Raw genomic sequence first — 24,140 nt, 5'->3', positions numbered from 1 at the left:
TCCATCAGATATTCTAGGTTCTTCAGCTCGGACATTTTAGGTGTTACGGTTCAATATTCTAGGATTTCTCCCAGGTCTGATATTCTGTTCTACGAACGCTTCCAACACCGAAGCATACTTTGCTAGGGGGTCTAGATGTTGGCCTTGATTTGGGGTCTGTGCCTGGCAACGGATAGGGGAGCACGGATTGTGATTGAGGAGAATCTTTGGGGTTAGGTAGAAGAGTCAGTGGTAGGACAGGCACCCAGCTGGGTGTCAGAACCCGAAGGCGGTAACTTCTCAGTTGGAACTCAAGAGAGGTTGGGGTGGTGGGGGAAGGGAGGAGGAGAATTAGTGACTGGAATGGAAGGGGGGGCAAAGGCAGCAAGGTTTCTGCCCTCCCCAATCCTGCCAGGACTTTCTCTGCTCCCCCCCTGCGTAGGCAGAGGGCGAGGGCGAGTCTAGGAGACAAAGACCTCCCTCCTTCTCTCCATCCGTCCCTCCCTCACTCCCTCCCCAGGACCTCCCGAGCCAGTGGGGCCGAGGAGGAGGCGGCGCAGGGAGCGGGCACCGGGTGGAGAGGGAGCGGGAGGCGGGGTCCGGCGGCAGCTTCAGGCACCGGGGGCGTCACCGGGGTAGGGCGCAGGGCGCAGGGCGCACGGACGAGAGCCCGGGGAGCAGCCGAACAAAGGCTCCTGGGCGGCAGAGGCTGCGGACGCTCGGACTCCAGCTCTCCACTCCGGGACCAGCGGGTTCTACTTCGGGAGCTCTGCGGCCGCCGACCCTGGGGCTGGGGGCGGGAAAGCCGCGCGAGGAGGAGCCGGGGGCCGGGGGAGCCGGCCCTGGGGCTGGGGGCGGGAGGGGAGCACGTTGCCTCTCTCAGCTGGAGGCGTCTCGGTGGAGCCGGAAAATGCGCCCGAAGGAGTCCGGGGCTTGCAGCACCTGGTGCTTCCTACTGCTGTTGCAGCTGGGTTGCCGGAGCGCAGCGCAGCTGCGGAGACAGTGAGTACCCCGGCGGGCGCGGGGTGGAGAGGGAGGGTGCCTACCCAGCTCCCACCTCGGACCCGCCGCATCTTCCCCGAAGGCAGCTTCCCCAGGCTCTTTCCCCTTTACTCGTCCCAGCTTACCCCCTTTGGATGCATTTACCTTTCTCTTGGCCCCAAGACTCATTCCTCGAGAGTCCCCTCCATCTATTCCCACCTCTCCAGAGACACTCCCTAAAAGCCCTCTCCACCTGGTTCCTCAAACCGATTTTTCCCGGATTAGCTGAGTAGTTTGCTCCAGACAGGGAATGTGTATTATTGGATTGCGTTGCATATGGATGTATTAGAACAGGCAGCTTGGAGTGCTGGAAAAAAGCACAGGACTTGGAGTCAGGAAGTCTAGCTTCCAGTCCCTTCTCTCACACTTAGTACCAACTAGTGTTTGGCCTTGGGCAAGCTTACTTAATCTCTCTGAACCTCAGTCTGTAAAATGAGGAACTTGGACCAAACGCCTTGATGGATCCTCCCAGCGCTAAATGCTTTGCTCCTCTGTCCAGGCTGGATTCAGCGTCCTAAAGGTCCCCACCAGCTCAGACATTCCATGTCTATGTCCAGCCTTTCCTTTGGGTGGGGAATTGAAAGGTGCCCCTGAGGGGAGGAGAAAACTCGCATTTTAGCCAAAGTTCTCGCTTGGCTACCTCCTGGTGCCCAGTGCCTTTGAGAAATCATTTTCCTGTGGGATTTTTTCTCCAAGCGCTCTATGTGCTTCTGCGTTGCTTTATGAATCCTTAACCCAATGAGTGGATGCTTTAACTAGCTGCCATGGAGGACTTTCAGTTACTCCCCTTAGTAGGAAATAGTTCACATCCTGCCAAGTTATGCTAAGACCTGACAGGGCTGTTAGTCACAGGGACTTGAACGGGAGCTGTCAAGTCACTAGTCAAACTGTCCAAACTAAACATTGAAGTTCAAACATAACATTATTAGGCAGCTTAATCTGAGCAGTGCATGTTTTTCTAATATCCAGAAAGCAAGAAAACAATGTAAGGACAAATAGTCAGTTCCTTGGGATCGTGGGGAAACGTTAGACAGTAAAAAATCCTATTTTTTTTTGAAGTAAATCTTGAAGCAATGGGAACAGCAAAAGGATGTGAGACTGGGGAGGGAGGGGGGGGAGCAAGGATCTCCTCATGTGTTGCAGGTCCAGTCTTGGCCCTGCCACTAAGAGCTCCTAGTTGAGCAGAGAATCTATTTCTTTTGGGCTTTGGATTTCTGTATATGAAATAGAGATAATACCAGATCTACCTCAAAACAGGAGACTTCTTCAGAGATGATCTAATCCAAATCCTTCATTTTAGAGAGGAAGAAACAGACTCAGAAAGCTAAGGTCACATAAAGAATTAGTAGGAGAACTGCGGTAGCTTTTAAGGCAGTATATTCTTCCCCAGACCACTATGATATCCTTTTTCATTCCTAAAGTCTGTTTTCCCTCTTCCCCATCCCCTTGCCCCTCATGATTTTGCACACTCAGAAGTAGTAAAACTTCTCAAATCAATTTCAAACCTGGCATCCCTCGGCTGAGGACGTCAGAGCACTCACATTCTCAAACTTTGAAATCTCTTGGTGGTTGCGGAAGGCAGACTGAAGTACCAGAGAACTAATATTGCCCGTTGAGCAGGACAGGATCACCATAGCAATGGAATTCACTAAATGATGACTTGGGGCTTGCAAAATAGCCTGACCTTCATCCCACAGCAACAATTCATCATTGCTTAAAGGATCCAAGTGTTGGCACAACAAAGGACCAGGAAGCTAAGAGGGCCTTTGTGTTTCTTGTAGTTTAAGCCTTAACTCACATTAAGATGTCTTTCAAGAACTGACTGATAAATAAACACTGTCATCATAAATGCCATTAGGTTTTTTACATGTCTTTCTGGCATTCAAATAACTGTGATTTTTGTAACCGAAGAAAATTGAAGGAACGATGACTTTATGTGATCTAGTTTAATAACACTGAAATCTCGAAGCTGAGAAGCATGTGTGGATGTACTATGTATATTTAAGAAAGAAGATAGGATAGAAATCAAACATTTAAAATGCTAACAGAGGGGGCAGCTAAGTAGCACAGTGGATAGAGCACTAGCCTTGAAGTCAGTCCAGCCTCAGACACTTAATACTTCCTAGCTGTGTGACTCTGGGTAAGTCACTTAATCCCAATTGCCTCTGCAAAAACAAAAACAAATGCTAACAGAGCAGGCAATATATGAAGCCATCCCATTAGACATTTTAGGAAGGCAATGGTGAGGTAGTACTGAACCTGGAGTCCAAAGACTGGAATTCAAATCTCACTTGGGACTTCAGGTACGTGAGCACATGGGTAATGGCTCTGACACAGTCTTCTTGATGATGGGCAAATCAAAGAACAGTTTGTTCACATGCCTCCGTTCCTGCCCCTGTAAAATGGGGATAATCATGATGATAATACTTCATGGGGTGGTTTAGAGAAAAGTACTTTGTAAACCCTAAAGTGCTATAGAAACATGAGCTCTCATAACATTATTTATGCAAAAACTACCTTTCTTCAGAATTGGCAAATGGAAGTCAGCTGATTTCAATTAAACAAGTATTTATTAAGGGTTTATTATGTACCAAGTATTACCTTCAGCTGTTCATCTGCCTCCTGTCTGTTGCCATGTTGATGAATCACTGTGTGACTACTTTTCAACAAAAGAATAAAGTAGCATGAACTGTCAGTTTCAGATCTTGTGTGTTATTTCAATGTTTTAAAATCATTTTAATCCAAGATATAACTTTGTAAGAGACCTAAGTTATAATCTTGGAAATGCTACTACTTAGCCACATGATTTTGAGCCTTGTTTAGGAAGTCCTAAACAAGGACCTGGATTACATAGTCTCTGAGATTCTAACCCCGGACAGTATATATTCTGTATACTGAGGTGCTTTCAAGCTCATTCTAACATTCTAGGTGCAGAGTTCAAAATAAGGTCCCTTATAACTGTGCTGTTCTTTGTCTCCAGACCCCTCCCTGATGGAAAATAGTTCTGTGATTCTAAGCTGATGGAGCAATTTGGCATGATCCGTAGTGTCTCAGCTTTCTCACATGCCATACCTGGCACCATGGTGATGGGTGCTCAAGGAATGACTGAATAATCACTCTGTAGCTGATAAGAATGACTATAGTTCATTCTCTTTCATGTCAGTTAAGCACAGACAATCTTTTTTAATTGCCAGTTTTTCTTACCAACTTACAATTTTCTTTTTCAGGGGCTACTTGATTGCTGCTCCTTCTGTGTTTCGTTCTGGAGTAGAGGAGGTTATTAGTGTGACAATCTTTAACTCGGTAAAGGAAACTACCGTGCAGATTCAGCTAGTGGTCAAAGGAGAGACCGTAGCTCGGGGCCATGGAACCATTCTTGGTAAGTCATCCTTCCTTCAAGATTGCTAAAATCGTATTTGAAGCTTGGATTTTTGCTTTCTTCAGAAAAATCACTAGTCTAGGATTCTGTTGGTTTGGATCTCGTGTGTGTGTGTGTTGGCAGATGATTCTTAATATCTTAATGTCTCTATATTGCCCCTCAAACATATATAGCACTGATATTCATTCTAGTCTTAGCTTGCCACTGATTAGCTGGGTGATCTTGGGCAGACTGGGTACCAGGCAGTAGCACAAGGCAGTGATTAGATTGGAACCTGACTTTTCTCAATTCCAAGTCCAAAGTTTTTCTTTTGTTTGTTTGTTTTTGTTTTTTTGGGGTTTTTTGCATTAATAACTTACTATGTACAGAACACTCATTGTACTAGGGACTAAGAGGGAAATTATGGTAAATATTCTGTTCTCGAGTTTCTAATCCATTTGTGGCAAATATAGGAGCAGGAAAAGTTTAATTATAATTCAGCAGATAAAAAAACTCTCCAAAAGATGTGACAAAATGTTGTCATATGTATACTCGGCAAATACTTTGTGTTTTGAGGAGAAAGACAGAGAGAATGGTGGCTTAATAAGTCTGCAACAGCCTTTTTGGAAAAAGATGCACATATAGAGATCAGTTTCTGTCCCTGACTAGGTATGTGTATGTACTACTTTGGCCAGTGATGGGATAAATTGATAAGAACAGAGATCTTCCGGTGAAGATTCAGTGTCTTTAAGGAATACTGAGGTCATCTTTTAGTCTTAGTGGCAGATGCTCTAGTAATCAAGAACTAAGATTTATCTATTTTGAACAAAAGTCAATAAGAATTCTCTTCTGTATCAGTGAGTACTATACTTATCTTCCTCATCCTGGCTTGCTCTTTTTCTTTTGCTATATTTTATTTACACATAAAAGATTTTAACACTAATCTTTAAAAATTTTAAGTTCTAAATTCTCTCCCGCTGCCTCTTCTCACTCCTCGAGAGGGCAAACAATTTGATATTGATTCTACATCCGGTTTGCTCTTCATCTTTCTTCCTACCCTACTGTCTCTCAGTTCTTCTTTCTCTGCTTATTCTTTCCCTCTCTTCTATTTCAGCCTTTCTCTCGCTAGTGTCAAAATTGAATCCTTGCTAAAACAGCATTTCTCTCAATAGAGGAAATGCTTTGGGTTATTTCATGGCACCATTGCCTTTAGCAGCATACTGTTGCTGCAAGAGCCTGATGAAGTCAGCTGACCTTGGTTTTGAATCTAAGTTAGGATGGCTATGGGCTACAGGAGTGTGGGCAGTCCCTTAAGTCCCAGAGCTTCATTTTCATTATCTTTAAAATGGGGATAATTATTCTTGTCCCATTTACCTCACAGGCTATGGGGAAGAAAGTGTTCTGTAAACTTTTAAAGGTAACATTTCCTTCCAGGGTCTTTCCTTATTTCTTCCAATGATTAGTCCTTTCTACTTTATGAGATCATCTTGCATATATTTGTGGCTATTTATTTGTGCATATGTTCTAATGCCACAGTACAGTGTAAATTCCTTGAAGGCAGGTACTATTTCATTTAAGTCTGGCATAGTATTTGACACATGGTTGGCATTTAACTTGTTGAACTGAATTGAGCACTGTAGAAATGAGTTGTTATTTTCACTGTGGGATTTGAGCTGACATTTACATAGCATGTCCCTGATCTTCCCTTGCCCTGGCACAGAGTGATAAGCTTTCTCCCCAGATCTCTCATGCTCATGTATTTTAATTGTTTAAGGATTTCTAGTTCACTGTTCTATTTACAACATTAATTGGTCAATCAACTAGCATTTATTAAGCACTTAATATGAACCAGGCTCTATTCTAAGTGCTGGGGATACCAAAAAAGCAAAAACAAAATAAAACCCAAACCAATCCCTGACCTCAAGAAACTTAGTTCCAATGAGGGAGGCAATGCAATTAACTAAAAACAGAGTGGCAGAGAAGGTGGAAAGTAATCTTACAGGAAAAGGTATTAGCAGTCAGAGTACCTGGGAAAGATTTCCTGCAGTTGGTGAGAATTGAGCTGGGTCTTATAGGAATCCAAGAAAATTAAAAGCTAGAGGTGAGGGGAACAAAGCATTCCAGATATGCAGTGTAGCCAGTGCAAAAGCCTGGAGATGAGATGAAGTAGCAAGGAGGCTGGTATAGATGGATTTTAGAATGTATGGAAGGGAATGAGTGTGAGAAAACTGAAAAGGTAGGAAGGGGACAAGCTATGAAGAGTTTTAAATAAGAGAGCATTGTATCTTATCGGGAGGTAATAGGGAACCATGAGATGTCTCATTGGGGGAGGAGGAGCTACATGGACAGATCTATCTATCTAAGACTTGGCAATGAAGCAAAATCATCTTGACAGCTGAGTGGAGGAAGCATTGGAGGGAAAAGAGCCTTGAGTCAGGGAGATCGGATAGAAGGATACTGAAGTAGTTTATTTAGTAGGTATCTGAACTAGGGATTTGTTATGTAAATGGATATACATGAGAACAATTGTGACAGGATTTAACAGTGATTTGGAAATATGAATATGAGAGTGAGAAATCAAAGTGAGTTGAGACTGTGAGCCCAGGAGACTGGAAGGATGGCTGTACCCTTGACAATAAAAGGAAAGTTTAGAGGAAGGAGGCGTGTGTGGAGATGAGTTCTGAATTTGAGGTGTCCAAAAGACATGTGGTGACACTGACTAGCTCAGGAGACAGACTAGGGTTGAGAATGATATATGGAGAGGTGAACATTGAGCCCTTGGGAGCTGATGAGATCACCAGTGAAGCAGTGTGAGTTAGAGAAGAGGGTCCACTACCAGTGTGCTTGAAGTGATGATCAACTAGCAGAGGAGACTGAAAAGGAGGTGTTGGGAAAGTAGAACAACTGGAAAAGAACAGTATCATCAGAACCTAAAAGAGAGAGCATCCAAGATTGGTGATCACCAATGTTAAATACTTTGGGGATATCAGAATGATGAGGACTGAGAAAGGCTGGTACATTTGGCAGGTAAGAGATCAGGGCAATTGGGAGTGGCTGGCTTCAGTTGGATGCTGAAATGAGATATTAGACTGCAAGGAATTTAGGAAAAAGTGAGAGAGGGGAAGAAGAGGAGGCAAAGAAGATAATTTACTTTTTGAAGGAGTTTTGTCATAAAGAGAAAGTAGCTAGGATGGTAGTCAGTTGGTTTGGTAGGATTGAATAAAGAGGATGGGGAAGATATGGGTGAATTTGTAAAGGAAAACACAAGGAAAGAACAGGAAAGAGACTGACAAGACAACAGATAGAGACACAGAGAGATAAGGTAATATGGAGAGTAGGAATATAAGAGGGGGCAAGATCCTTTAGTCCCTTATCATTTTACAGAGGAGGAAGCTAAGATCTAGAGAGATTAAGAGTCCAAGATGACACAGGTAGTTAATGACAGAGACAAGAAGTGGATCCAGGTTTTCTGCACCTAAACCCAGAATTGTTTCCCTCACACAACACTGCTTCCCATTCGGAGGTTGCTAGAATGGATCTTTGAATTCAGGAAGGACAATATAGTTTGGGTTTGCTTTGAAGCCTTTATTCCTAGTATTCTACAAAAAAAATATCTTCTTCCAGTTTATAATATTCTGAGACTTAAAATAAATATTTAATTCTAGCAATGAAAAGAAATGGTGAGATGCTTCTGTTTATACTTGACAGGAATTACAAACATATCCTGCATAGGGTTTTTCCAATCAGTATTATTTTGCAGTCTCACAGTGTATTTTATTCAGAACCCATCCTAAGGTATCAAAATCCTGCTGACCTTGTGTAATTGTAGTTAGTCACTGTCTTATTGATAATTGGTTGGGAGCCTTTAATACTGAGGTCATGCATTCAGTGATTTAATAAGCATTTATTAAATATTTTTGAAGTATTTATAGAAATGTGCTCAGTACTGGGAAGAATACACAGTTCTTGTCCTCCCAGAACTCATGGTCTGATAAGAGATAAGACTCAGGCATAAATCCCCGAACTGCATAATAATCAAGTGATAAAATATTTTCTGGGACCAGAATTGGCTCAGCAAATCAGCATCTTTGTATACATTTATATATATATATTTATACACAAATATGATACACAACACATTTTATATATATATATATATATTCATATCTATCTATCTATCTATCTATATCATGTTCATGTACTTTAAAAAAAACTTCATTTAGGGGAGTGTGAAAAAGGCATGGAAAATATTTGGACCTAATTGAAACTTTTTAAAGACTCTGAATATGGGCCACCTAAGAATGTGTACCCAGATTATGACACTGCTTTTTTGGAACTAAGTGTTCTAGTATTTTATCTGATATTGTGTTTTCTCAGAACCAGTGACTGGTATTGGGCATTATATGCCTCAAATGGGGAACTTCCCAGAGCCCCCTAGAATTGTGACTCCTTGGGGAATGGAAGGACAGCTAATTTTAGAAGGGCTAGGTTTCCCTTCTGTCCTTACTAATGAAGGAATCTTTTTTTTTCTTTTTAACTCTTTCCCCCATGTACTAATTTAAAAATCAGAGCTGGGTTCTTATATGATTTGACCGGACTGGAAACCAAAATTTATCTGAGTGTTTATACATTCACTCACCTACCTTCTTTTTGGAAACTGGCTCTCTCTTCTGTTTATCTTAGGTCTTTGGATAAAAAGGAGTTGGTAGGTACACATGTGGGTGTGGTATTTACACATCTGCCTGACAGATGCTAAACAGAAGTCTTAACTGGCAGGCTTCAACAACAAACACAAGCTGGATGAATGTCTCAGGATGATTCACGTCCCTAAGAGAACGGTGGTCCCTTACAGCCAAGCATTGTCCTCTCCCTTCAAACCCCGAGTTCAGCATCAGTTTTCTCTCCTTAAAGCACTCTGCGGCAGCACTGGCATGCCTTGGGAGAGGGCCACGGACGGATTAAGCTTGCCAGCCGGCCAAGTTTTTCCTGAATAGCTCAGCTAAGTCCACCTCACCTCAGGCCTACAGTTTTCCCCAGAGCCGAGAAAATGACTTTTGAAACTATCCTCCTCGCCCTCAGTTCCTTTGAGGACCTTGGATCCAAGAGTTCTCATCCAGAGAAAATCCCCCTTTATCGTAGCTTTTCCTATTTGAAAGAAAAACAGTTTCCTTGTTTTAGTCAAGTAAAGAAATGATCAATTTAACTTTTTGTCATTTTATTTTCATTTTTAGATAAAGGGACAATCAAGTTCAAGGTAAGCTTTGAATATTTTTATGATACATCACTGTCTCCATTTTCTCTCTTCTCAAGTCCATTATTCACAGGCTAACAAAGTTATTCACAGCTCTTAACTGTGCTAATCCCCCTCTCAGAAGCCATCTGTGGCTCCCTGGTGCCTGCAGGATAAAGTACAAACTCCTTGGCCTGAGCTTTATAGCCAGTTCACCGCAATCTTTGAGTTTAGTCAGTTTTTCCAACCTTATTTTCTACTACCTTTTCAAACACTCTGCGTTCCAGTCAGATTGAGCTACAGCTTTCCTTAAATCTCTCTCTCCCTCTTCCACCTCCTTTATATGCTTGTGCTATCTCCACTGCTCAAAGTGTACTTCTCACCTCCAGGTTTCTGGAGGTGCATTTCTGCCTTTTGAAATCCTTCCCTTTTTTCAATTCACCCCCTCCTCCAGGAAGCTATCCCTGATCTTCTTAGCCTTCTTCTCCCAATCTTTCTTATCTGTGATCTCCCCTGTGTCCTTGATCGTATTCTAAATTGTTGTTGCTAATTATTCTTCTCTCTTCACCTTTCCACTGATTTCTAAGCTCTGTGAAGGCAGTTTTATTTTGTGTGCGCATAATGATTTTTTTTCATCTTTGTATCTTCTGGGCTGAATAGATGATCCATACCTGAAAAAAGTTAAATCAATTTAAATTAAGTTGAGAGAAAATATGAATTAGATGCAAGAACTTGTTTCTATAAAGAAACTACTTCTGACAGGAAGGGAATGCCTTTATTTGGAATTATGAAATCTCAGTGTTGAGGACATCTGGCCATCTGGTCCAGTACTTCTCCAAAGTGCGATTGTCCTCCACAGCATCCCTGATAAGACATGCTCTGTTAAAACATCTCCAGGGATGGAGAAATCACTGACCATTGCATTGTTAGCCAGGGCACATTAGATCTCTATCTAGGTTTTTGTGATCTGGCAGGAATTAAGGAAGAGGAAAGCACTAGGGGAGTTCAGGTGGAATCTGGAGTTTACTATTTCCTGTTAAAGATTCGTTCTACTTGCCCAGTCTCAGACCCAGGCCCATCCTGATATTTTTCTTTTATTTAAGTGGGAAACTTAGTCTGGGTTTGGTAGAGCAGATAGAGTAACAGATCTCAAGTCAGGAAGATTGATCAATCTGCATTCCAGTCTGGCTTCAGACATTTATTAGCTAAAAGTGTGACCCTGGGCAACTCATTTAACCTGTCTTCCTCAGTTTCCTCTTCTGTAAAATGAACTGAAGAAGGAAATGGTAAACTACAAATGGGATCATGAAGAGTCAGACATGACTGAAAAATGACAACAAAAAACTGGGTTCAGTGATGAGAGTCAACTCCCTTTTTTGTTTGGAGACATTTTTTATAGCATCCTTTGCAAAAAAAAGCTCATCTTTGAAAATTCAATCAATCTATCAATCAATCAAAAGTAATTTTCTTAAGTCTTCCCTGCTGTGTGCAGGGGTTGGGGTGGGGGGAGTAGCCCCCCCCATCCTTGCCGACTGGAGAACAAAGACAAAAACCAAAAAATGCCTCCCCTCAAGGAGCTTAAAGTCTAGTTGGGGAGACAATAGGTCACTGTAAATATGCACAAAATATGTATCTATACCCATTTAACAGAGAAAGCACAATTTGGGAAGAGGAATCAGAATTATCGAATCGTTTTAAATAAGCTATAAACTCAGGAATCTCAGAAAGTGTGTAGCTCAGTTCATGAGCTACATTCATATTTAAAGCATAAATTCTGTCCATACTGTCATAGCAAGTGATGATTCATTCTGTTTTTCTTGAATGAGAACTCACTACCTCCAAGGCATCCTGTTCTACATGATCAGCTTTTATTTAGTTAAAATCTACCTCCTTCTAATCCCCAACCCCAAAACCTCATGTCCACAATGGTTTGTAGTTCTACACTTTGGGAGCAAGTGGAAGAAATATTAAAATAACTTATATAGATTGTACTTTAAGGTTTGTAAAGTACTTTATATATAGTACTTCATTTATCAATTTTCTTACCTATAAAATGAAGAGGATTAACCTCTAAGATCCCTCCCAGCTATGATTCTACATTCATATATTTGCATTTCTGGTGCTCTAAAGTTACAAAATGTTTTCATCACAATAATCTTTGTGAAATAGGTATTACATTCATTTTACCAAATGAGTAGGAATCCAGTTTTTATTCCATTGTATCATACTGTTTTGTAAACTAGAATACTAAATATAAATGTCTTGTTATTATGGAAGGCATTAGACCAGATGACTCTGCGGTTCCTTAGTTAAATTAGAGAAGAGTGTCTATTATTCAATACTAATCTTTCCTTCCACCCTAAATTTGTACCTGAATTTCCTAAACACAAAACAGCTTTTTTTTCTTTTGTTTTCTCAAATGCTTCATATAGAATTTTTTTAAGGAAAAAAAATACATGCAAGAAACTGTTAAACTTCATTTGAATCTCTTTGATTTTTCTTGTTCCTTGAGATGAGTCTACTGGGCATGTTCTTTTCATTCTCTGTTTGATTTGGGGGAAAAAGGGGAAGGTCCAAGATGTCATCAGTAATTCCTAAAATCTTCATTGCCCTCTCCCATACACTTATTTTTCCCTCAGAGATTTAGAGCTTTGAGGAGAGTATATCCAATCCTTTCTATATGATGCCTTTTTCTCTGCTATTAAGTTTAGCTAACTCTTCCCAGGAAACATTATATCTCATTCTGGGAAGGGCTTGCTTTGGGGCCCTTATCCCCAACAGGAGGTAGAGGGTGGATCTCAATCTCATAGCTATTAAACTGTAACATACATCTGGAATCCTGGCAGATCATCACTCACGAGAGCCTAATGGAGCTGTGGGGACTAGCTAGCACAATGAATTAGTCACTGTCCTCCACTGAACTACCTTGATCTTCCATCATCTACTTTTCACAGAGCAGTTGATTTGACTATTTGCTTATCCTGCCATCCATCCAAAACATTTTTAAATGCTTACTCTGTATAAGAACTAGGGAAGATACAAAAATCAAAGAAGTCTTTGCTCTAATAGAAGTTGAAGTCTTTTCAATAGTGCTTTATGGTTACAAAGGGCATTTGCCCATGGACATACAATGATGTAGTAGCAGAGTGGCAACTGGAACTCTGGACTTGATACCAGATCCAGAACTCTTTTATTTTCTGCCATATTGCCTCTCTCCTCAGCATATCCCGACCTCTGATTTTCTTTCCATAGGCCTAATTATCTCAGGAGAACTGGTCGATCTTGCAACTTTCTACCATTTTCCTTTGGGTTTGGATGATGCTGAAGATGTTGATTTGTCATTTCTCTCTATAGCCTCAATTGATTTTCATTTTTGTTGCTAAAATCCCACCCCTCAATGAAGTCTCATTCCCTCTCCAAGGTCCTCAGTCAGCACCTTTCCCACTCTGCCTGGAAGCTAGGACCTTGCAAATGAGTTGAGCGGTTTTCCTGGTGTGTGGTTATGGTGCATATATCAGGAGACAAGTGCTAGAATTTTCTCCACGTATCTTTTGCAGGAGAGTTTTCCTGAGTTGAATGAATGAACTGTGAAGCTGATGGATAAAATGAGAACAGTGCATTTGGAGACAGAAAACCTAGTTTTGAATCCTAGCTTTGTCACTTATTACTAAACATCTCTATACCTTAATTTCCTTATATGTAAACTGAAAGCACTGAACTAGATGACCTATGAGGTTTTTTCTACCTCTAATTCTTATATTTTGGTGAAAATAGCTTTATCATTCAATCATCATTTTTTATTATTGATGCTTGGTGCATATTGTTAGCTGACACTAGGGATAGAAAATTTAGATAGGTAGAAAGAAAGAAAAAAGAAAGAATTAAAGAATATTAGGGATAGAAAAATTAATAAGAGACTATGCTAGATAATAAATGATCTATGCTCATGAATTCTGTAATTACTTAGGAGAGATAAGACATGGACACAGCCAGAATATGATTTGATGAGACATAAAGTAGGTGCTGGAAAAACTCACAAGAGTATGTTCACTTCTGGGTTTCTGGGGCCAGGTTAGAAGAAAAGAGGCTGCAGATTAAGGAAAATATTGAGAAGAAACATGTCATAGTAGATAGAGAGCCAGCTCTCTATTGGAAAGATAGGAATCTAAGTTCAAGTCTCAAGTATAAGACAGACTGGCAATTTGATCCTGGGAATACCAGTCACCTAACTTTCAGATTTTCCAGGCAACTCTCAGTTTATAAGTTGGAGAGAGAGTGATGATGGCCATTGGTAAAGGGAGATTTTTGTCTTGGAAATTCACTATACCAAAGCTTCTTAAACTGTGGAGTTGCAACCTCAAATGGGGTTTCATAAGTGAATGTGGGAATCATAATTATGATTTATGAGTAAATATTTGATTTATATACTGGTTTTATAATGCCTATATACTTGGAGACACATAAAAATTTCTTGCACTGAAAGGGATCATGAATGGAAAAAGTTTATGAAGCCCTGCCATATAAAAATGATCCAGTCGCTATCTTCATCCTATTTTCTTGGTACTATGTCCTTGAGTCAGGTAAAATTATTTCTGCATTAATCCTTCCTCCCCCTTTTTCCCCAGGGTAGACCCAGCTATATATTCTCTCAGCTATACTCATAGGAGACAAGCTGGTACAATGAAAAGACAACTGCCCTGGAGTTCTGCATTCAAACCCCATCTCTGACACTCCCTTTTGGGTGATCATGAGCAATTCACGTACATTATCTAGGTTCTGGTTTCCTAATCTAGAAAATGAGAAGAAAATGATGAAGACGACCCTCTGGGATGCCGTCGAGCTCTATAGTAATGACCCAAAATTTGCTTCTGGATTTCTTGCAGTCTTAGGCTCTGCCTTCTGTATTCTCATACATATATGCTAGTGCGGCAAGCTTCCGAGGGGCATAGATTGGATTTATACAGACCTTGACGAGGTTGAGAAGAGGTTCAGTGATTAGGTCAGGATGACTCCAGATAGACCATGGGGAAATATTTGGGCAGAGGCTAGATGAGCATCTGTCAAAACTTTTCAAGTTAGAATGTCATAGGAGGTGGAAATTTGGACTAGGTAATCTCTAAAGTCCTGTCTGACTCTGATTGTATGACTATTTTTAGTCTCTGTTTAACATTCCTTTTCTGTTGTCACATAACTGCTGCATGTGTATATGAAGGAATGATTGGGAAAATGTAGAAGAGATTCATCTTTCAGAGAAAGATTGAATACAGATAGAGGTCACTGAATTTGGAATCAGGTCTCAGCTTTTACTACATGTTGATTTATGGGCAATTCCTTTTCCTTTTCTGGCCCTCAGTTTACTCATCTTTTAGATGAAGCAGGCGAGCCAAGTATTCCTCTGATCCCTAAAATCTTATGAGTCTATGATCTCAAATATAAGGGTCTTGGTCCCTTCTGAGATGGAGGCAGTTACCAGACCCAGAAAGTGAACTGTCCTAGTAGGGGAGAGAAAAACTATATGGTCCAAGTTGTGATCTAAAAAGGTAAACCAGACACCATGACAAGGACAAGTCAGAATCCAACAAGGGAAGCAAATCTAGAGGCTAGGCAGGAGTCGTGAAATAAATCTGACACTTTTCCAAAGCAGCAAGTAGTGGCCAGAGCAGACCGCACCAGAGTGATAGCTACAAAGGCATTTGAACCAACATTTTGTCTTGGGCAGAGTCTTGGGCCAAAATTGCACGCTTGAATGGAGCCAGCATCCTGGCCATGCTCCCTTCTTCTTCAGCTGGGGGCCAGGAGTCCAAGGTCAGAGCCAGTTTGAGATTCTGTGATTAACCAGCAGCCACACTGCTGTGTAGTCCCGGAGAGGAAGCACTGGACAAGGCACTGGGAGGTCAAGTCCAACTCTCAGTTTTGCATTTCTAAGATCCTTCCTGGCTATAATTCTACATTCATATATTTGCATTACTAATGTTTTAAAGTTTCAAAATGTTTTCATCACAATAATCTTTGTGAAATAGGTACTGCATTCATTTTACAGATGAGTAGAAATCCAGTTTTTATTCCATTGTATTACACAGAGTTTTCACCTTGTTTCAAGTTGAGTTGACACTAGGATTCCAACAAATACTGAATGTAAATGTCTTGTTAATATGGGGAACATTAGACCAGATAACTCTGAGGTCCCTTAGTTAAATTAGAGAAGTGTCTCCTATTCGATAGTAAACTTTCAAGCAAGTTCTGTGACTTATCCTCTGTAAAATGAGGGATTATGGATGAGGTGACTCATAAGCACCCCCTTTTACTTTGAACAATCTCTGACTCTGTAATGGCTGGAGAGTAGAACCCTTAAAGACTGTTTCACTTTCTCCCTCCACAGATAAATGCCTAAAAGTTCTGTTTTAAAAGGAGTGGCCGATGGTAAAGTGGAGTCCTGGGTCTGGAGTTAGAAAGACCTGACTTCAGAAACTTAACTAGCAAGTCACTTAATCTTGTTTGCCTCAGTTTGCTCATCTGTAAAATAAACTGGAGAAAGAAATGACCAGACACTCCAGTATCTCTGCTAGGAAAACCCCAAATGGGGTCCCAAAGAGTCAGACATAACTTAAGTGACTGAACAACGACTCAGTTTTAAAATGATTGTTGTGGAAGTCTCCAAGTTTTGCATTGTATTGTAATAAAGAATAAATTCCTCAAAGAAGTAACTTTCTTTCCTGGGTAGCTGGACATGCCCGCTAGAGCGAGCAGAAGGAATCCTGAGAAATTACTTCTGGGGCTCGGGCTTCCTGTGTGTAGAAAGCCTAAGCCCTGGGACCATCCCTGTAATTGCAAATAATCATAGATGATTACTGAAAACACTTTCATTTTAAAATAACAGAAAACAGCTTAACTCCATAAGGAAATACTCCAGGCAGGTGGGAGACAGCAGGGAGCCATCCTGTCAGAGCAAAAACGGAACCTTAGGTTGGCAGGTTGGGGAGGTCTCATGTTCAGCCTCAAATGCTGTTTTCTTGCTGAAAATTAAGCTACAAATTCAGTCAGCATTGCCTGAGCATTAGACCCTGTGCTCAGGACTTGTTCTTGCATGAGGGCCAGAACCATACCGGTGCGTCTCAGCTCTTCCCAATACTGTGCATTTTCAACATTAAATACAGGGTATACAGAGACTGTTTGGGTTGCGAGAAGTTATTAACCATGTTACTCTTTGAAGCTAGTGTAAAATCCTCCTAACCAGAAGCTTTTAGGGAGGGTTTTAGAAAGATAGGAGACTAGCATTTTGGCCTTTTCCCTCCTCTCTCCATTATGTTCTCTCTCCCAGGTGCCTTCAGGTCTTCGTGGACAAGCGCACTTGAAGGTTTGGGGTAATCGCCACCTGACAGAAGATGGCTATATCTTTCATAACTACACCACAGTGACGATTGACAGCAAAGGATCTTCTGTGTTCATCCAGACAGACAAGCCTTTATACAAACCAAAGCAGAGAGGTAGAGCAACCTTAGCCAGTCACTCTTGTTCTATGAAAGAGGGAGCAGTCTCAACTCCTGCTCTCTGCCCCCAGGAGACAAAGAGGTTCTTGGGTGACAAGGTACCAGATTTCAGATCCACCTCAGGGACAACTTCCTAACAATCAGAACTTTCCCACAATGGACTTTTGGATGTGGTGAGTGTCAGAGGCTCTGGAAGTGTACCAAAGGTCCAGAAACCTAATCCAGATGGCACTGATCATTTCCAAGGAGGTGCCACAGGAGAAGCCAGAGCATAGATTGTCCTGAGACAGGTGTCAAAAACAGAATTTAAATACCAACTAAAAACCAGGAAGTTAATATTCTAGTTCCCTATCAATCAGTGGACCCCAAGGTTTGGTATCCTGGGAATATTCTGAGCAAATGGCCTTGTGCTTCCACTAAAGTGGAGGTGGGGAACCTTTTTCCTGCCAAGGGCCATTTGGGTATTTATAACACCATTTGTGGGTCATACAAAATTATCATCTTAAAGAACTCAAACAGTGGGAGGTTGGGGTTACCAGCAGTTGTCTTGGCAGGATCAGATTGAACAATTTTGTGGACCTTATACACCGTGTGGCCCAGAGGTTCCCTACCTCTGCATTAAGGACTGGGAAGTTGCAGGTGCAACAAATGTTTCTTTGCACTTACCCACTTTCTTTGGCCCAATTACTTGGGTTTCCATGTCTGCACAGCATCAAGAATTAAAGAGTGAATTTCCTCTCATGCGAGATGTTCAAGCAGGCACTGATTGGTCTAAAAATCTTCTGAGATCCCCTGTTCCTCAAACAGAACATTCCATTTCTAGACTCCAAAAGTTTTAATGGTTGTCCCCTATGCTTGAAACTCGATCCCGCTTCATCTGTCTCCTAGATCCTCCGGCTTCTAAAAGAAGCCCATCTCTGTCCTCCTTAATCTAGTGATTAATCTGGTATGAAATTTGTTTGTACATAGATATTTACATGTTCTCTTCCCCCATTATTCTATGAACTCCTTGAAGGCAGGGACTGGATTTTGCCTTTCTTTGTATCCCCAGCACTTAGCCCAGAGCCTGACATAAAGCAGGAACTTAATAAAGATTTATTGACAGATTGAGATCCCTCTAAGCTAAGATTCTTTGATTATCCAGGAGTAAAAATGTTAGGTTCACTACTACACCTACCATATTACATGTCAGAGGGTATGAACCTCACTTAACCATTACTTTTCATCTTTATTTTAGTGCTCATAAATTTGTTCATGGTTTCTCCAGAACTGAGACCAGTCAATGAGAAGGTAAGGAGACTAATTCTTTAAAATTAATTTAATTAATTTTCACTGAAGAGAATATATCAAATATCTGAAATTTTGATACATTAATTGGTTAAGCCATAAGTTATATGAGGTTCCCATGTAGTCTTTGCCCAAAGAACGTAAGCTTCTTGAGGGCAGAGACTGTTTCGTTTTTGTCTTAGCACAGTGCCTAACTCATAGTTTCAGTCATTTTTCAGTCATGTCCAACTCTATAGGACTCCATTTGGGGTTTGCTTGGCAAAGACACTAGAATGATTTGCCATTCCTTCTCCAGCTCATTTCATAGATAAGAAAACTGAGGCAGAGGGTTAAATGACCTGCCCAGGACCACATAGCTACTAAGTATGTGAGGCTGGATCTGTACTCAGGCAGATAAGTCTTTCTGACTCCAGGCCTGGCACTCTGTTCACTGTACCACCTACTTGCCCAATGGGAGAGAATTAGGGGCAAGGATAGAGAAAGAAAGAAAGCATTGATCAAGTGCCTACTATGTGCCAGTACTGTGCTAAGGATATGAGATGAGAAAATAAGATTGTCCTTTTCCACAAAGGAACTTACCTTCTAATGGGGAGGACAACTTATAAAGAGGTGTTAGAAAAAAGGGAATTGGGCTACACAGATGAGGTGGTCTGATGAGTAAGTGAAAGCCTGAGACCCAGAAAGATAAGGCCAAACTTTTCCTATTATCCTATTGGTTATCACAGTTTTGGAAGGGGAGATGAGCTTACATGGTATGGAAAGAAAATTAAGGTTAGACTAGGATAGATGTCACCTGTGTGACAGCTTGTACTAATCCACAGAGGTGAAGGATGCACCATTGAATCTAGTTTTGCTGAAATATAACATGTGTGAAGGAAATAGAAGTATTGAGCTGGAGCCAGATCATAGAAGGCTTTAGCCACAATGAGGTGTTTGATTTATCCCAAAGGCAGTAGGGAGTCACTGAAAGTTTTTGAGGAGAGGAGTGACACGATAGCTTTGTGCCCTAGAAGGATTATTTTGATATCTGTGTGTGGAGGATGATATCGAAAGGGTCAAGGGGAGAAGCTACAATTGGAGAGGGCAATCAGAAAAGTATTTTAGTGCTAGTTGAGGAGATATAAGGGTTAAGGGTATTAACCTACAACTTAAATGGAGAACAAAAGAACATGAGCAATGATGTGGTAGTAAATTTATACAATTTGGCATTTGCTTGAATATGGCTGGAAGTTGGGGAGAGGTATAAAGGGAATGGAAGAAGAGCAGATGATTCTGTGGTTGAGAACCTGAGTGACTAGGGTAGGGAAGTTTGGAGGAAAAAGGTAGGGGGGTTCAGAAATCATTTAAGTGCCACTCTACTTGTCCTGGCTGTGTAAGGCTGGCTGGGCACACCACTTTATCTCTCTTTAGCTCCAATTTCCTTATCTATAAAGTGGGAGGAATATTCTCACTACCCAACTTCCAAGGCAATTGTGAGAAAAGTTTACCTTAAACTTTAAAGTTTTATAGAAATGAGAGTTGTTTTAATTATTATAATTATTGGGTAAAAAGAGACTTATACACAACAGCATTGGATTATGAGTTGCAGACCATTAGAGAATCAAAATGTACCTATGGGTTCATTTATTAGATGTTTATTAGAAAATAGTTAGACATGATTGTACATGTATACCATATTATCGGGTTGCTTGCTGGATTGGGGAGGAGGAAGGAAAGAAAGGAGGGGAGAAAATTTTAAAACTCAAAATCTTACAAAGTTAATGTTGAAAACTATCTTTATATGTAGTGAGGGGGAAATACTATTAATTTGGGGGAAGAGGAGAGAAAATAAGTTAGAAAGAAGAGGTGTCCATGTATACTGGTGACATCAGAAAGGACTTTGGAAGACATAGGATTTCTGCTGGAGCATCCAGCAAGTCCATGTCTGTCTGTCATACTTAATTCAGTTCAATTCAACAAATGTTTATGAAGCTCCTGTTGTGTGGAGGAACCTATGAGGGACTAGTAGAGATGCATCAATAAATATTTTTTTCTTGCTGTCAAGCTGCAGACCTGATAGGACATACCTGATAGTATGTATATGTATATACATATATGCATATATGCACATATTTACACATAGGATGAATATATTCACAAAATGTATGTGTATTTATATAGGTATGCATATTATTTTTTATCTGTAAGCCTATATGGCCTATTTTAAATGAAGTTGATTCATAGGGGAGACACATAGTACCGTTGGATCAAAGAAAAAGGAATTATTCCAAACTGGGGGATCAGAAAGACTTTGTACATAAAGGGGTCTTTGGATGGATCTTGAAGGCTGAAGAGGGTTTTAAAAAGGCAGAGTGGAGAAAGGAGGGCACTCCTGGCAGAGGGAAAGGCATAAGCAAAAGCAGGACGCAGGAAAGCATGGACCATGTATGGGGCGTAGGAATCCAGACAAATAACTATGATATAAGTTGGCATAAATATGCTAAGTGTCTTAGAGAAGTACAAAGTGTTATTTGAGGTCAGAGAAAGAACACATGTTTTCAAGCAATGTTAATTAATATGAAGAGTTAGTACCTTGCCTGGGACTTAACTTTCCTTCTTTGTTTTTGTTTTAGCTGGAAGCCTACATAGTGGTGAGTATCTTCCTGGAAACACTAGGTGCTGCTTTGGCCTCCCTACGTACAAGGCTCTGTTTGTTCTCTCTTTCTTTGCCTGTTCTCATGCTCTGCTTATGCTCCTGGTGGTTTCTGAAAATACCCTGTTCTAGGAGTATTTGACAGCGAGAACCGCTCACCCTCTGAGGTTCCTCACTGCTTTCCTCAGGCTTACAGGGGTGTGGGGGAGGACCTCAGGGTCTCACAAAAAGAATCGAGGATCTGGGTTAGGAAATCTGGCTTCTGGTTCTAACTTGGTTATTACAGCCTGGCTGAACTTGGGCAAATTCATTTCTTACTCTAAACTCTAGTTTCCTCCTGTGACAGATGACTGGATCCAATGATCTCTGAGGTTCCTGTCCCTAGTCCCCATTTGAGGATTCTCTGTTCTGGGGTCCCTGCCAGTGCTGACATTCTATGATTCTGTGCACAAACCCTGGAAAGCCTGCATACTTCTGTCTAGAAGACTATGCAAGATCTTACCACCCATTTTAAAACTTGACATCTGAGATTTTTACCTCCATCTTTATTAGTCAATTGTGAGCAAAAAGGGACCAAAGAATTGGAGTTATTTTGGATCTGCTGACTAAGTTCTCTCACTATTGGTTGGAATGCTAGGGTAATGATGATTGTCCATGTCTGTGTTTCCTTAAAATTTGCAGGACCCTCGGGGATCTCGAATGATCGAATGGAACAACCTGAAGCCCCTATGTTGTGGTAATGTCTTTGCCCTTTGCAACTTTGTTTCTTACTTTAATTTGTTGCTTTTTCTTCCGATCCTTTTTAAGTACCCAAATCGCCTTCATTTCTAATGTGAAAAAAACTTATTGGAAGTATCAAATGAGCCAAAAATCTTTGTAAATGATAAAGCCATACAGAAATGTGAGCCAATTCTACCTGCCATCTGGGGGAGGGAGAAGGGGGAAGGAGGGGAAAAGTTGGAACAGAGGGTTTTCACAAGGGTCAATGATGAAAAATTACCCATAAATATATTTTGTAAATAAAAAGCTATAAAAAAGAAATGTGAGCCATTGTTAGAACTTTTGATGATATTTACATTTCCTTTCTTAGCTCCCTTTCTTTTAACCATTTTTGATTCAGTCCTGGACTCCCTGATGCTCTTCCTTTTTACTTACTCCTCCTTTAAGGGATTCATTCATTCTCATGTCATCAGATACCAACTCTTAGTGTGACCTTATACAAGTCACTTCTCTCACTGTGAGTTTTTTGATCTTTCAAGTGAAAGAACTAGATTTGACAGACAGTGAGAACTTTTCCAGCTGTAGAATTCTGTTTTACTTCCATTTTTCTATTACCACCATCAGCCCTCTTTCCAAGACCTGTCTCTCTTTTCCCATCATGTCTCTCCCTGCTCAAGAACTTCCATTGGCTTTTTAGAGTGGCTGCAGTCAACATTTGGACAATTTTATTTTGATACATGGGAGGTTATATGATTTTTTTTTGTATATGAATGGCTCTTTTACAACTTCTTCTACATGATGTTTGTCCCCCCATCTCCAACAGCTTCTTCTCCATTGAAGATATAAACAATGTGCTGGAAGCATTCCTTTTACATTTTAAGTTATCTTTGGGATACTATTGTAGCATTTATGCTCCTTGTTGATTTTCATACATGAAGAGGACCAAAATAACATTAAGTATGTCCAGCTGTGGTTGATCAGGCCAATCAATACAAGATTCAAAGGCTCTACTACAAATAATCTATGGGAACATTTGGGATGAAGACTGCTCTAAATAAACATTTATTAAGCACCTATTATATGCTAGGCACTGTGCCAAACTGTGAGGTTATAATTAATAAAAAGAAAGACGGTCCTTCCTCTTAAAAAGCTTACAATCTAATGGAAGGAGACAATACACAAAATGAAGCAGGAAAAAAGGTGTAAGGGACACCAAAGGGTACATAGCAAGAGATTTTTGGTCTGTAAAGTGGAAACCAGACAAGAGAAGCAAATACCAAGTGGGGGGAACCGAGTAAAATTCTTGCTCTATATAAAGGAAGGAGAAATTATGCCCTGTGCCTTGCAGCCCTCCAGTTAGAAGGGAGAAGAGGCAGCAGCATGATGTGAGATTAGAGATGAAGAGCTTAACCTGGAAGCCACATCTTATTTTAGGGAATTGAGATCAGTCAGAGCACTGCTTAGTTTTTGGACATTTTAAAAAGATGTCCTATGAGTAGGTCAGACTTAATACATTTAAAACAGGATTCGTTATTTTCCCCTCAACTTCTCCCTCTTGTTTCTATCTGTCAAAGGCTCTACTATCTTCCCAGTATCCCACCTTCAAAAATATGGAGTCATTCTTGACTCTTAACTTTCCTTCACATCTCCCTTCCACCCTGTATCTAATCAACTGCCAAATTTTATTCCATCTATGTCCACATCTCTTTGGTTAATCCTCTGCTCTGTATACTCAGCACATCTGTCTTAGATTCTGGCAATGGCCTTTTAAATTGTCTCCCCGCCATTAGTCTCTCCCTTTTCCATTCTTCTGAGGTGTCAAATTGAGATCCCTAAAGTACAGCCTTGTGCATATTCCTTTTCCCTTTACGATAAAATACAAATTCTTCTGTTTAGCATTTAAGCTCCTTAGGAGTTGACGCCAGAATAATTTTCAGGACTCCCTTTCATATCATTCTGTCACATGCTTTAAATCGTGTCCCATTTGCAATTTCCCACAGAAGATGATCCACCTTTCTTATTCATGCCCTTACACAGACTATCTCCCACATCAGGAGAGCACTCCATTCTCACTTCTACCTCTTATATCCTTAGTGCCATCTCCTACATACAGAAGACCCTTCACAATCTTCCTTTTGCTAGCATGCTCCCAAATTTTTTTTATTAGTGTTCATATTAATTTATTAAGTATTTATAGTATACCAGACTCATAGTATCACCTGCTAAAGGATAGGAGACAAATATAAATAGGTCACCATTGCCTTCTTACATTCTAATGAGAAAGGACAATATATACACACACACACATGCACACACATACAAGCATGCTCCCAAATTACATTGTTTTTACTACTTCTAAAAATAAAATATTTTATATATGTGTACACATATACTTATGTCTGTGTA

The 24,140-nt window shown here is 40.7% G+C and overlaps 1 protein-coding gene across 1 annotated transcript in view; it reads left to right on the top strand.

The window, feature by feature from the left end:
- The first annotated feature begins 433 nt into the window (after nt 1-433).
- CPAMD8 (C3 and PZP like alpha-2-macroglobulin domain containing 8) overlaps nt 434-24,140 on the top strand; it is a 155,073-nt gene continuing 131,366 nt past the window's right edge. Inside the window, exons 1-7 of the mRNA XM_031947976.1 lie at nt 434-981; nt 4,248-4,399; nt 9,610-9,632; nt 16,927-17,092; nt 18,333-18,385; nt 20,995-21,012; nt 21,696-21,750. Of these exons, the coding sequence (XP_031803836.1) occupies nt 890-981; nt 4,248-4,399; nt 9,610-9,632; nt 16,927-17,092; nt 18,333-18,385; nt 20,995-21,012; nt 21,696-21,750 (559 nt within the window). The 5' untranslated portion in view covers nt 434-889. The remainder of the gene's footprint in view (nt 982-4,247; nt 4,400-9,609; nt 9,633-16,926; nt 17,093-18,332; nt 18,386-20,994; nt 21,013-21,695; nt 21,751-24,140) is intronic.

Source organism: Sarcophilus harrisii, chromosome 1 (assembly GCF_902635505.1).
Source record: "Sarcophilus harrisii chromosome 1, mSarHar1.11, whole genome shotgun sequence".
Lineage (NCBI taxonomy): Eukaryota > Metazoa > Chordata > Mammalia > Dasyuromorphia > Dasyuridae > Sarcophilus > Sarcophilus harrisii.
This window is presented reverse-complemented; position numbering and strand designations above follow the sequence as displayed.